The sequence below is a fragment of the Panthera leo genome, chromosome B3 (genome assembly GCF_018350215.1).
Source record: "Panthera leo isolate Ple1 chromosome B3, P.leo_Ple1_pat1.1, whole genome shotgun sequence".
NCBI lineage: Eukaryota > Metazoa > Chordata > Mammalia > Carnivora > Felidae > Panthera > Panthera leo.
Window position 1 is genome coordinate 131,435,062 of NC_056684.1, and position 15,356 is coordinate 131,450,417.

The 15,356-nt window shown below is 43.8% G+C and overlaps 1 protein-coding gene across 6 annotated transcripts in view; it reads right to left on the reverse strand.

Annotated features, from left to right (window-relative positions):
- PTPN21 (protein tyrosine phosphatase non-receptor type 21) overlaps nt 1-13,415 on the reverse strand; it is an 83,229-nt gene extending 69,814 nt beyond the window's left edge. For 3 of the 6 annotated variants that reach the window (XR_006204003.1, XR_006204002.1, XM_042944014.1), the window contains exons 1-2: nt 9,999-10,104; nt 8,885-9,268 (exon numbers count right to left, since the gene is read on the reverse strand). Coding sequence is in view for 4 of the 6 variants with exons in the window: in XM_042944014.1 (XP_042799948.1) it covers nt 8,885-9,064 (180 nt within the window). In the remaining 2 variants the exon portion in view is untranslated. Of the gene's footprint in view, nt 1-8,884; nt 9,269-9,895; nt 10,105-12,924; nt 12,990-13,095 lie in introns of those variants that run through there. The other 3 variants (XM_042944016.1, XM_042944017.1, XM_042944015.1) reach the window with 3 other exon arrangements.
- Between the last annotated feature and the right edge of the window lie 1,941 nt (nt 13,416-15,356).

Below are 15,356 nucleotides of genomic sequence, written 5' to 3' on the forward strand. Positions count from 1 at the left end.
CCAAATTCTGCAATAACTTGTGTGATGTTATTTATGTTAAAATGCAGAACATCTTCATGTTTGTATTTATAATTCCTCTACTTATTTACACAGCTGGTTCTTTCTTTTTTTCAAGTTTATTTATTTTTTTAGTAATCTCTGTACCCAATGTGGGGTTCAAAGCCACAACCCCCGAGATCAAGGATCGCACACTCTGCCAACTGAGCCATCCAGGTGCCCCTATGTGGCTAGTTCTTAATTATCTAGACCAAAGAGAAAAGTAATAGAAAATATAAAAATTAGAAAAATCCTTGCTCATTTTAATCAGTTTTGGACCTTGGAAAGCTCACTTTATGTAGGTAGAGAGGTCAATCTAAGATTTCCAGTTGTTTCAGATGGTCCGAGAGATCTAACCAAAGATATTTACTGATACTTGTCTATACAACACTTTTATCTGATTTATAACTTGCATAACTGAATGAATAAATATGCAGCCAAAAGGTTGAAAACTCTGCAGGTATTACACTTTTACCTTACACATGTTTCAGTTATTTTTAGAGTCCAACTGAAAACAGCTAGTACAGAAGGAAATACGCATGAAATTCTTGAGGTCTACTCAGATAACAGTCAAGATAAGGTCAGTGGATATTTGGAATACCTAAGACACTAATTTAAAATAAAACACTCCGATGGCCAAGAACACTTTCTAAAGTTGTGCTTGAGAGTAATGGTTTGCATTATATGCTTGATGCCTCTCTATATCAACAAATCCCTTAGCCAAAAATTTCCTCATCATCCAGAAAACATTATGGGAAGAACCTATTTAAAAGAAGCTGACATTCCCTCAATATAGCAATCTTACCTCAGGGAGTCCCTAAAACCTGACTGTTTTCTGACTGTTTCAGAAGAAGCCCCAAAATGAAGAAGAAAATTCTAAAGAAAAAGGTGCTTTCCTACCTGTGTTCAAAGCTTTGTGAAATGTTCAACCCTCTCCAAATAATACAATCATAGAGCAAACAAAAGCTGACTTAACTGAGCTGCTATCTATGCTTATCAATGTAAATTCAAAACAAGAACCTTAATTTTATTTACTTTTTTTAACTTTTTAAAAATGTTTTATTTTTGAGAGAGAGACACAGAGACAGAGTGCAAGCAGGGGAGGGGCAGAGAGAGGGAGACAGAATCCAAAGCAGGCTCCAGGCTCTGAGCTGTCAGCACAGAGCCCAACTCGGCACTCCAATCCATGAACTGTGAGATCATGACCTAAGCTGAAGTCGGACGCTTAACCAACTGAACCACCCAGGTGCCCCAAAAACCTTAATTTTAAACTAAGTAGACACTGGGGCGCCTGGGTGGCTCAGTTGGTTGGGCGTCTGGCTTCGGCTCAGGTCACATCTCACGGTTTGTGGGTTCGGGCCCCGTGTCGGGCTCTGTGCTGACAGCTCAGAGCCTGGAGCCTGCTTCAGATTCTGTGTCTCCTCCTCTCTCTGCCCCTCCCATGCTCATGATCTGTCTCTCAATAATAAATAAACATTAAATAAATAAATAAGTAGATAAATATAACTAGACATTTATTCAGCAACTAAGTACTGTAAGGTACAAGGCAATATTTCAGACAATGGTGACCTTAACAGTCCTACACTGATAGAGCTTACATTCTAAAGAATAAAAACTTGCCATATGTGTGATGTACTTTGAATACAAGTTTTAAAAAATTTTCTGAAGATCTGTGATAAACCGTTACAGAGTAACCAAATATCAAAGGCTTTAATCAAATTCTTAAAATAAGAAGTCACAGGAAGAACTTGCAAATTTTGCTCAATTTTTTGCCTGATTCAACAAAATGCTTTGGAGGTAATTTTAGCTATGGCTTAGTATTGATCGCAACTTCAAAACTGTAGTTATATATGTACACCATATATGTAGACAACGGTGAGGATCCCCCTTCCCCCATTCACACCCAAAACACTCAAAAATCGCCGAAAGAAAACTGCCTTCTAAAATTTAAGTTATAAAACTAACACATAATGTATCATAGCAAAAACATGAAAAAGTTATCTTTAAAAGACTTCTCTAGAAGGGGCACCTGGCTGGCTCATTTGGCCGAGCACCTGACTCTTTATCTTGGGGTCATGAGTTGGAGCCCCACGTTGGGAGTAGAGATTACTTAATAAATAAAAGTTTTGTTGTTTTTTTTTTTTAAAGCTTCCAGGGTTGGGATACCTAGCTGGCTCAGTCCCTAGAGTATGCAACTCCTGATGTCAGGTCCTCAGTTTGAGCCCCATGTTGGGTGTAGAGATTACTTAAACAAAACAAAACAACAACAACAAAAGGCTTCCCAGGTGTTTTAAGTTACTTGTTTCCTAACTGGAGACTAAAATGTTAAAAAACAAAAAAACAAAACAAAACAAAAAAAAACCCACTCCAACCACATGTAAATTTAAGTTGAATAAGGACTTCATGATAAAGGAAGGGATCCAGTACAAGAAATAATCTAGGGGCGCCTGGGTGGCTCAATTGGTTAAGTGTCCAACTCTTGATTTCAGCTCAGGTCATGATCTCAGGGTTTTGTGAGTTTGAGCCACAAATCAGACTCTAGGCTGACTGTGCAGAGCCTGCTTGGAATTCTCTCTCTGCCCCTCCCCCACAGGCACTCTCTCTGTCTCACAATAAGAAACTTAAAAAAAAAAAAATAGTAGGCAATGAATCTAATTAAAACCCATGATAACATGATAAAAATAGGATTATCAAAAATAAGGGGGCAAGAGGCAGTGACACTGTACAAACTAATTTCAACTGGCATGGAAAAAGAGGTTCAAATATGACGGGTAAATTACAATGGTACATTAAAATTTTAACAGTCTAGTAACGTAAAAGGTGTGATTGCCAGGGCACCTGGGCGGCTTAGTCGGTTTAGCATCTGACTTTTGATTTCGACTCAGGTCATGATCCCAGGGTTGTGGGATCCAGTTCCACTCAGTGTGGAGCCTGCTTAAGATTCTCTCCCTCCTCCTTTGCCCTCTGACCCTACAAAAAACATAAATAAATAAAAAATGTTTAAAAAAAAAAAGTACAATTGCCAGTGGCCACTATACTTGTTTTTACTCTAAGAACATTTTATGAATAAACATTGCTTCTTCCATTTACAAGAGAATACAGGATATTAACAAAAGAATTAATCTGCAAGAGAAGTTGGTAAGTCACCACAACATGGAAATGGGAGACATAAACACTAACAGTAATGAAGAGTCACACTTCCTGGGAGTTTCTCACATACCAAGTCCTCTGCTAAATGTTTTTTCATTTAACACTAAATCCTCACAACCACCATCAACTATATACTACTCTTGGGGCACGCCTGGGTGTCTCAGTCGGTTGAGTGACCGACTTCAGCTCAGGTCATGATCTCGTGGTTTGTGAGTTTGAGTCCCACGTCTGGCTCTGTGCTAACAGCTCAGTGCAGAGCCTGCTTCAGATTCTGTCTCTCCCTCACTCTCTGCTCCTTGCCCATTCATGCTGTCTCTATCTCTCATAAATAAAAGAAATTCTTCTTAATTAAAAAAAAAAAGTATATACTACTCTTACTGTTATCCCCAGTCTACCGATGAAAACCAATGGACTTGAAAAATACCAAGTCCAAATGTAATTGGACAAAAATCACTTTTTAAAAAATGTTTTTATCGTGCAAGTTTCTTTTTCATTTCGCCTGGTCTTTTTTCAGATAAAACATTTGCATCTATGTGAACTGTTTTAAGTGAAGGAAAGAGATGCATAAAGTGGACAGGATATTTATGAATTACGTGATGATGTATCGCCTGGACAGATCACAGAACTGATGGGTCACATAATTAATAAATGGCAGCACTGGGGCTCAAATTCAAGTTTTTCTAATTCGACCTGCAAATGTCTTAAGCTCTCTGTTAAACAGCCTTCTCAAGAGGCAAATAAAGGCCGTGCCCACCTAAGCCCTGCCCAGAAAGCATGCCGAGACTCAAAGGAACTTGTCTGATGCCAGAGGCAGTACCATTCCCCTCATGAAGATAGGTAAGACTTTCAAGGCAGCTTCCTTCTCTGGTTCCAGTCTCACCAACTGGCTCCCGTGTGGCCTGCCCACAAAACATGGCCTGGCCAGGGAACACACATACTTGGGGCCCTTGGTGGCTCCATATCTTGTTGTAAATTATGAAATTTTAATCCTGCTTTTACATATCCTTCTCAGTGAGGTGGGGTAATGCAGGTCTTACTCCCTGAGAGGATAGGTTTTTGCTTTGTTTTAAGGGCAGGGGAGAGGAAGGGAGGGGAAGAGAGAGAGAGAATCTTCAGCAGGCTCTGCACTCAACCTGGAGCCCTGGAATCATGACCTGAGCCAAAATCAAGAGTCAGATGATCAACTGGCTGAGCCACCCAGGAACCCCAAGACAATAGGTTTTTAAACTGAACCACCTTACTCTAAACTATGCTGATTCCATTGAGGTAACGCTGCCCAGTGGGAGTGGTTGTTCCCAGGTGATACCCTCTTGCCTCACCACATCCATCAAACCTCTGTAACACATACCCTCCAAACTGGAGAGAAAATTTCCTAATTTCCCTTAAATTCTACAAAGGCTTTCACAGCCTCTCTTGAAAACACATTATGAAACTCAGAATGAATGACAGGCAGAGAATTTCAACAGCTTTTCACGAGGCTGTTACTATAATGAATTCTCCTATGGGGATAATGTTCTACCATTTTTAGAAGTCACTTTCGACAGCTCAAATATGGTGAACGTAGAAAAAGTTAATCTAAGGTAACTAAATTGGAAATAAGTACATTAACCTTTCCATCTGTAGTTTCTGAATGTATTATAAAATATCTTAGACATTCAAAAAAATATGAAGACTAACAAACATCATACAACTACGCATCCAGGGGCGCCCGGGTGGCGCAGTCGGTTAAGCTTCCGACTTCAGCCAGGTCACGATCTCGCGGTCCGTGAGTTCGAGCCCCGCGTCAGGCTCTGGGCTGATGGCTCGGAGCCTGGAGCCTGTTTCCGATTCTGTGTCTCCCTCTCTCTCTGCCCCTCCCCCGTTCATGCTCTGTCTCTCTCTGTCCCAAAAATAAATAAAAAACGTTGAAAAAAAAAATTAAAAAAAAAAACAAAACAAAACAAAACAACTACGCATCCAGCTTAAGAAATAAAATACTACAGATAGAGGTGAAACCTCTGCATCGTGTTCTAATGATATTATCGTGTAGCCCTTGTAACTGTCATTATAGAAGTAAAATAACTAAGCAAGTAAAGACTTTTCCTCCCCAAATTTAAATCTGGTGAGTAGCAGAGCTTATCAGCCAAATCTATACACTATGATAATTCTGAGTCTACTTGATGGGAGAATAGTGCCAGATAACAAACACCAACAGCTCGTCGTATGAATCTCGCAAGTGATGTATGGACACAAAGTCAGAACAGGTGTTATCCTGACTCAGAGTCCTTCTGAAGGGTCATTCGGTCATTTGGTAAGATTAGGCCTGGGGCTTGAGCCATCTGTTTATATGCTACAGAGCAGAGCTTCTAGAGGTTTGAAAGGAAGAGTTTGTAATACAAACTAACTTCCTAACCATGACTGTCATTAAATATTGGAAATACTGGGATAGTCTATCCAAGGGCAAGACATTTTCTAGGGCCCATGCCCGTTCCCTCTCAAAGCACTCTACTCTTTTGTTAAAATTAGTCTCATTATGTACCCACAGCCGTATGAAGTTGCTGGTTCCTGAGTATGGCCACTTCAAACAAGCGATGGTCATTTCTCTGGACTTCCTGACGAACAGAGAAGGAAAGCGATGCCTGTGGGTTTAGTTCAGCCTGTTTTTATTGAGCACATTCCATGCCTGGTACTCTAGGTACAAAAATAAATTAACCACAGTTCCTCAAGAAGTTGATTCTGTAGTGGCTGTACGCAGACCTGGTACATGAGGAAGAAGTGACAGCAAAAGAAGAACCAAAATTTTAAAAAAAGGAAAACTGGGTGAAGGAAGTAAAAATATATATAATAAATGTAAGCAAGCAGGGCTGGCCACTGAGGCCAGCTCTCATGGTTTACTTTCTCCTTCTTGGACTGCTCCATTTCAGCTTCTTCCTAAGGCTCTGCCTCCTCTATTCAACCCCGAAGGGTCTGTCTGCTATGTCTTCTCATTGTGTCCTAGATGGCCTCACGCCCTCTCCAGCTTTGATGAACTGACCTAGGTTGAGATTCCCAAATCTCTTCCCCGTAGCTGAGCTCCAAGCCCACAACTGCCTCTCCTTGCTCGACCTCTCCAACTAGCATCATTTTTTTTTAATTTTTTAATTTAATCCAAGTTAATCAGCAGTGCAATAATGACTTTAGAAGTAGAATCTGCTGATTTATCCTCTACATATAACACCCAGTGCTCATCCCAAGAAATGTCTTCCTCAATCCCCCTTGCCCATTTAGCCATCCCCCCCCCACATCGCCTCCAGCAACTGTTTGTTCTCTATATTTAAGAGTCTCTTACGTTTTGTCCCCCTCCTTGTTTTATATTATTTTTGTTTCCCTTCCCCTATGTTCATCTGTTTTGTATCTTAAATTCCACATATGAGTGAAGTCATATATTTGTCTTTCTCTGACTAATTTCACTTAGCAACCAACTGGCGTCTCTAACTCACCAGAAGTGATCTCACCACACACCTCTCCTTATCCCCTTTCAAACCTGCTCTTCCTTTTATGCCGCCTCTCCCGGTTACAGCCTCCAACGTTCACTGGATACCTGAGTATCAACCTGGACCCCTGGCTAGCTCTTCTCCACACTTGGTAGGTAGGTCCTGAATATCTCCAGATTCCATCCACTTCTCTCCATTCCCATCCAAATCCAAGTGACTACCGTCTGCACAACTCCTCCTTTTTACTCGTTCTCCAGAGGGCCCACCCTTCACAAAAACAATCATACCAAACCCCTACTTATAATCCTTCACTAATGGGGAGCCTGACTGGCTCAGGGGGCATGCGACTCTTGATCTTGGGGTTGTGAGTTCAAGCCCCATGTTGGGTGTAGAGATTACTTAAAAATAAATAAATAAATTAATTAATTAATTAAAATAAATCCTTCACTAACTTCCCTACTACTTTCAGGTAGAAAACTTGCCTCATGTCTTTGGCCTGCAGTTCCTATGTTGGAAGTCTAGTCCAGCCTTTTGCCACCCTGTACCATCCCCTTCCCTCTGCAGCCTCTCCCTACAGCACCCTCTACTTTCCCCCAACGTAGCATGGATCAACCTATTTTCTTACTCATTATCAACACTAGGGTGAGCTCCCAGTACATACGCCCAAGGCACTAAAGAGCTCTTTTATACCCAACAATCAGATGATTCTCAATAGTCACCAGGAGCACAGTTTATCTCTTTGTACCTTTTTATGAACTACAACAATGGGATTTCCAGTTAGGAATATAACCTGGGCATTTACATAGAATAACCAGTTTCTCCATCTTCCTCTTACCCCCAAACCAAGCAACTAAAGAGCTATCAGCACAGAACTTGATGTGGGGCTCAAACCCACAAGCTGTGAGATTCAGAACTGAGCTTAAGTCAGACACTTAACCCAGGCGCCCATCATTTTTTTTTTTTAATGTTTTATTTATTTTTTGAGAGAGAGAGGGCAGGGGAGGGGCAGAGAGAGAGGAGGACAAAGGATCAGAAGCAGGCTCCATCCTGACAGACTGAAAGCAGCAAGCCAGATGTGGGGCTTGAATTCGAGAACTGTGGGATCACAACCTGAGCCAAAGTCAGAGGCATAACCGACTGAGCCCCCCAGACACCCCACATAGCATTTTAAATTTAAGATATGATGTGGATCCTTGAGGACTCCACAACTTCCTACAGACAAAATTAGCAGTTTCCTGGGCAAACCTCCCTATGATAACTATAAGACTGTTATTAGAACTTTGGCTTTGGCGGGGCGCCTGGGAGGCTCAGTTGGTTAATCATCCGACTTCAGCTCAGCTCATGATCTCACAGTCCATGAGTTCGAGCCCCGCATCAGGCTCCGTGCTGACAGCTGGGAGCCTGGAGTCTGCTTCGGATTCTGTGTCTCCCTCTCTCTCTGCCCCTCCCCTGCTCATGCTCTGTCTCTCTCTGTCTCAAAAATAAATAAAAACATTACAAAAAAAGAACTTTGGCTTTGGGGGTGCCTGGAGGGCTTAGCTGGAGCAACATGTTGAATCTTGAACCTCAGGTTGTGGGTTCCAGCCCACACTGGGTATAGAGGTTACTAAAGAAATAAATAAACTTGGAAAAAAATAATACAAAGTTTAAAAAAAAAAAAAAAGAGCTTTGACTTTATTTGCACTTTAAATCACGCAACCACTGTGAGAATCAGGCACCAATGTTATCCCCACGGTTCAGATGAGGGAACTAGGGCCCAGAGAGGGCACATAACTTTCCAAGGTTAAACAACCAGTCGGTGGGGAAACCAGAATTCAAACTCAGGCGATATGTCTTTATAATTGTGGCATGGACTGTGCAAAACAGTCAATGGATACTGAACGAATGAAGTCAGGAAAGTGTACTAGATCAAGATGACCCATTTGGGGTGTTAGAAAACCAGCACTTGGAAAATCCTAAATGCATTACTAATCTGATTTTGGATTGCATTTTGAGGGAACAAATATAAGCACTTTCAAAACTCAGACACTATTATCTTATGGGGCACACTCAAAAGAAGACCTTTTGCTCTGTATCTATTCCTTCCTCACAGGGAGGGGGGCTTGCAGGCTCGGACATCAAGGCCAGGGACATACTTGGAGAGCACAGAGCCAGCAAGCACTAAAATGGGAAAGGCGGCGCTAAGCCAGCCTAGAGAAGCCTGCAGCCTTTTGCCAGGCTGGTGGGGAGGGGGGTGTGGGTCTCACCTCCCGCAGCTCCAGTCTTTGGGCCACAGCCTCCAGGCTCTCCTGGCCAGTGCTCTCCACGGACAGCGTGAACTCCACAAACTCGTTATTGAGCAGCTGGATCCGGGCAACCAGGCAGCTCTTGCTGGACACCGTGTAGCGCCGGGTGCGTTTTAGTTTCAACCCGAATGGCAGTGGCATCTTCTCCCTTTGCGGGTGGAGGGGTTGAAGAGGGAAAAGCACCGCCCCAATCCGGTGACAGTTGACGGCGGGAGAAAGCGATCCTCTCCTGACCTGACCGCAGGCGCACCGTACAGTCTCCGGCTGCTCACCCAGCAGCGGCTGCCGCCATCAAAAAGCAACTGAGTCCCCAAAGGCCGGGCGAAGAGAGCATCCACGCCAGTGCTGAGGAAAGAGGAACACCAGTGACATAGGCAACAGCAACTTCTGAACTGAGTTTTTATAAAAATACAAATCAATAAGGTTGCATCCAAAGAATAAGCTTTCTCTCTCTTCTGGAAAAAGATGGCAAGAACGGGATCTGGGAGGCATGTGAGGAAGTTTATCATCAGACGAGTTAGCCCCTGGGTCAGACTCCACCCCTCATTCAATCCTACAAATAGTGATAACCACCTACGGCTATCTAGGGGATTAAATGAGATAATGGTTGGCAACGGAGATGCCGCCAAATTTAGTAGCTTAGTAGCTCGTACTAGTGGCTCTATGTTAAAAGGTTTTTTTTGGTTTTGTTTTAGTCGCTTTTTGGCTCACCCAAAACACCCGAGGTCAGGGTTCTTTTAGCCCTTAAGGGAGAACACTGCAAAACACCTCCAAAAGCGCTACGTAACAGTCTAAACCCCAGTGGACAAATTAACCCTGAACCCAAACGGCAGGAATAATCTCCTGGAACATATGGCAGTCGCGAGGTTCAAGCGAGGTGAAACGCTTAACAAGCATTTGTAGCGCCGTTTGTAGTTTATAAATATTTACGTCACCAAATTGATTTGTTTATAAACAAGGCAAAGACCCTACAGATGCTTGTCATCCGATGACCATCAGAAGCATGGAAATTCTGAAAAGGGTGGCCCCGGCTTCCCTCCGGAAGGGTACGCCAGAAGAGGCGGTGGGCCTTCACCTAAGCGGGGCCTCGGGCCAGCAGACGAGGCGGGCGAGGCCTTAAACGCCATTCTGAATTAACAAGTGGCGGACGCGGCTCAACAAGCCCATGAGGCCGGGGACCAAGCGGAGAACTCAGACTCGGACTCCCATCGAGTCCTCCCAGCGGAAAAGCAGGCGGCGTTGCCTGGCCAACGCGCTGCCTCAGAAGCCCCGGAACTCTCCGTCTGCGGCCACGTTTCCGGACGGACGCGCCAGGGAAGAACCGGCCCCTACGCTCCCGGAGGGAACGTTTAAAGAACCCAGCTCGAGCCCCGCTGGAGGTTGGAGAAGTCTGGGTGGGGGTCCATCTGGTTCCCGATTTGGAGCCTCAGGACACTTTCCCCCTCCCCCACCCCAACGCGATTTACAACATTTTAAAACACACCTGTTGATGGTAACTCCAGGTTGGGGCAAACTGAGCGTGAGCGGCGGCTGGGAGTTTTTTCCCCTAAAGGAGTCAACAAAATCCCGGGACGGTTCCCACCCTTTGTTTTCTTCTGAGTGGAGACGGCCCCCGAGGACGAAACGTTTGGCTCGGCCGCGGCTCGCAACCCTGAACTTGGGCGGGGAACCACGCGGAGGGGCAAGGTCCGCCCCCAATCCTCTCAGCTGGGAGACAGAACCCAGGCCTCGAAAGAAGCGGCTTTCTCAGCTTCACACTGGGATGGGCTGAACTGGGAATTGATCCCAGATTCCTCATTCCCCGTCCTCTGCTCTTTCCCACTTTCCTGACTGCGTCTCGGTTTCAGAGGTGATGGGCACACAGGGCTGGGGTACGGCAGAGCTAGAGAACAGGGTTTAGCTATTTCACTAGGCTTTGCCGAAGTTAACATTTAGAATTCCGTTCCACAAAAGTGTATTGCATCTCGGAGTACAAGGCGGTGTAGTGGACGGTGTGAGAAATCTAAGACGAACCCTAAGCCGTCGCTGCCCTTAAGGAGATTACCCGCATGCTATAATTATATACATGGCTGTATCTCTAGTAAGGACGGAGCCACGGTTTTCTCTGTTTTGTTTTCTGTTGTTTGTGCTTTGCTTTGGTTTTTGTCTTTGGAATTCTGGTTATGCCCAGGTAGCCAAAAAATAAAAGCTAAAAACAAGCAGTAGAGGAGAAAGGGCAACCGGGACTACATAAAGTGCTGTTTTAAACAACAAAATTTTTGCTGGGTACTTTCTATAGGTAAAAGGACCATACTACAAGGGGGAAATACAAATATAAAAAGATATGGTCTCCACTTGCGATTTTCAATGCTTCCTACCTCAGGGTATAAACTAGATAGATAGTTGAGGCAAAAGGAAAAAAAAAATCAAATGAGAATTTTAAATAATAAGCTTTTAACTAAAAAATTGCCTGATGGGCCATCAGTGTTTGTATAATACATATTTTTAAAAAAGATTAGATGTACATAAAATACCACATATACTACATAAATACCTTTCATGAGATGAGGTGGTGGATTTCAATTTTATATACAAATTATGATAACTGAAAGTAAGACAAATTAAGTGGTGTGAAAAGACAAGATATTGCATATATACAGAGGAAAGATGTGTATTAAGAGTGTTCAAATACGGTAGACTCTTCATTACAAAGACAGACCTAACAGCCTTGAAGGCAGTAGATATTACTCTATATAACTTAATTATTAACTTAAAGCTCTGATTAAGCAGATGCAGAATAAAACTTTCAGTTGTCCCTGAGATTTGAAATGTACAGCATCAGAGATAAAGAAAAGTCAATGTTCTTTATTTTGGTAGATGTTATAATTGAGAAAGTTGAGGGGTCAATGTGGGTGTGCATGTCGATGTCAGGTACCTTTTTCCCCAAGATCTATCCACAAGAATAGCTTGCTTTTTGCTTATTTATAGAAAACCTATGTTAATACTGTTTAATAATTTAGAAAATTATCAACGATTAACACATTTTAATTTTCAGTTACGTATAGTATTCACTAGCAAATGGAGTAGAAATATAAGTTGCTTTTTGGGGGTTTCAGGTGTAGAATAATATGCAGTAAATTGAAAGGTCTGAAATTATAACTTCTCTACTAAACAAATAATTCATAATTCGCTTTTGAAGGAGAAACTAGGAAATACTTTCTCTACAAAACCATTCTGTTATGTAATAATAGCTACATGTTAAATTCTTTTCCACTTTTCAAAAGGCAGTCTATTTGTGAATTCATTTTAATGTTTTCACATCCTCTTTCAAAAGTTTTTCAAATAGAGTCACTCTGAATACTGTCGTTTCCACCCTTGCTAAGATCCTCCCCACATGTAAATTTGCCAATGATACTTTAAAATAATCACTAGGGGTATATGACATCTTTAGAGTAATACATAAATCTACAGCATTAAATCAAACATTTTTCTCACGGACTTATGCGTAGATACTCGAGAATACCATACCCTAGAAACAAAACAGACAACTATTATCAGATTAAAATTACTGTCATATCCCAAAGTTAAAAAAAAATCTGTCAGCAACTAATTAGGCATACAGCGGTTGTCACTTAGAGCACACGGAGTGTTTTGAATGTGTTTGCGAGTACGCTATTATTATAAGGCTTTCTCAGCAAAAAAGAAAATAAGACGCGTATGCCAAGAGCAAGCCAATCTAATCAGGATTTGCAGAAATCACAAGTCGGAATTTGCAGACCCAAGAATTCTTTTTTCCAGAGTAAACACTCTACTCCAAAAACGAGTCACCACCAAACAATCCTTCCCTACTCGCCTTCTCGCCAAAGTTATCCGGCAAATTTCGCACTTAATATTCTGAGAGACGCAACTATGCCTAAGACTTTTAAAACTGTGATCCAGAATTTAGCCTCAATAGTCAACCGAGTTCAGAATAGAAGTTCAAGATCCCCTTTAGAAATGAACCCAAATAGATCACGGAGAACCTGGAAACGGAAGACTTTTCTCTTTGTTACGCTGCTGCCAGGGGTCTGGGAACCGGGACCCATCCTCCGGGACGCCTGAGCTGGCCGACGCGCTCCGAAGTCCCCGCTTGCGGACACACCCCACCGCTCGGCCCCAGCGTCCGCCCGCCGGCCGGGGACCCGCACCCTCACCTGCTCCCGCTCCCGCATCCTCAGCGCCGCGCGCCCGGCTCAGCGGCCCGCCTCCCTGGGTCCCGCCGCGCGGCAGCCGCAGCCGCGCCCGCACGCCAGCCCGCGGCGCGGCGCGCTCATGGGGCTCGCGCGCCTCACTTCCTGTCTCCAAAACCTCGGCCCGCAGACCATTCCCCTGGGCAGAGTCCGGCGGCGGCGACGGGAAAGGCCTGGAGGTGGGACGGGCCGGGAGCGCCGCACAAAGGAACCGGGTGGGGGTCGGGGCGGCAGGAGGACGGACGGACGGACGCGCACGGGACGCGCGGCCGGAGCAGCGGAGCGGCCGGGGCCGGGCGTCCCTCCCCACAAGGGCCCGGCGGGCGGGCGGGCGGATCTGGGGAGGCGGCGGCGGCCCGTGACCTCAGAGAGTTGGAATGCGGGTGGCGGGGCGCGGGGGAGGTGCGGACAGCTGCGCCCGGCCGCCGGGGAGGGGGCGCGCCGCTGCTTTTTTTAATCATATGACCACTTATTTTAAGAGTTTCCAAATAAAGCAAGCCTTTTAATAAAAATGAGGGGAGGGGGATATTATTTCGGTTCCAGGTAAAGAGTTTTACTACTTTGTTGTTAGGTGGTCCGTAATATGCTGTAATCGCTAGAGTTATCCGTTTACTGTTGTATATTTCTGAAAACGATTCAAATATTCTATTTCTTCTTTCCATGCTTACGTCTAAAGATCTACCCCGTAAAAAAGGGAAAACATTGATTAGTACTGGATGGAAAAGTCTCCTCCCCGCCCCCCCGCCAAAAAAAAAGGTTGATAAGGTCTCAAATAACCTCTCAGTCTCCAAAAGAGCTGTATATGCAATACGGTGTAGAGCTATGAAGGAGGAGACTCCATGGTAAAGTTGTCTAGGTTCAATTCTCAGTGCCAACACTTTTCTAGCTGGGTAACTTTGTGCAACTCTCCTAAGTTCTCTCTACCTGCTTTCTCTCTTCTCTAGGGAGAATGATAATCACCTTCCAGTAACTTGTATAAAATATATGTGAAGTGTTTCATTTAAGCCTCGGCCCTATTAGCAGTGCTTATTATTACACAATACTGTCTTTTTACACTGCATTACTACCCCTGAATTGCAACACTTAAGCGGAGGAACAAAACTGTGTGACCCTAACACCATCATAGTAGGGTTGTTCCCTCTTTTTAAAAATTTTTCTTTTTAACATTTATTTATTTTTGAGACAGAGAGAGAGCATGAACAGGGGAGGGTCAGAGAAAGAGGGAGACACAGAAGCTGAAACAGGCTCCAGGCTCTGAGCTATCAGCGCAGAGCCGACGCGGGGCTCGAACCCATGGACTGTGAGATCATGACCTGAGCCGAAGTCGGAAGCCCAACCGACTGAGCCACCCAGGCGTCCCAGGTTTTTCCATCTTTACTTGACATGTGGTTTGAGTGACTGAAGCAGGGACGTTTTTATTATGTACATTTTAATTTAAATGATTTTTAAAATTTTTATGTCTAGGCCCAACTTGGAACCTGAACTCACAACCCCGAAATTAAGAGTTGACCTCCAAGGACAGTGCCAGCCAGGTGCCTCTAAATGATTTTTTTTTAATAGCATTGTTTCTGGAGAGATTTTTTGTGTTACATTTTATTTAACTCTCATTTTCTTCAACAACTAGCAGACAATGAGTACTTACAATACCTAAGTCATGGTCCCTGCACACAGGAGACTCCTGGTCTAGTGGAAGATGAAAACACCTACACATCACACATACATCATAGAGGCATGAGTGCTATGAGAGAACAAAGCCTGGGCAAGATTCAAGTCTGGTGACAGAGCTAAAAGCAAATAAGATCACATGTGTTTCTAATGGAAAATTAAATTAATTCTGTTTATAACTGATATTTCAGCAGGACACCTTGAGGGGGTCAAACTGTGTGTGAGGAAAGAAAAGAGGCATGAAAATTAGTCCCTTTTCTGGTCTCCCAAGCTAGAAAAATTGAAATTATGTGAGATTCTAATACCTTTCTCCTCTCCAGCCTACCATCAAGGCCTGGTATTTCCTCCTTTGTAATGCCTCATGATTTCTTCTTTCCTATCTGTCCCACAATTCTAAACCAAACCCCCATCATTTTACATCCGGGGGTTATTGCAACAAGGGTGGTCTTGCATCCGGTTTCTCAGTTCTCTCTCCTTTATATGCTAATACCAAGCTTACCTCTCCCTTGGGTTTATCACTCCTAATGGACCCCCAAGGCTAGCTCCTCTGCCTGTCCGTT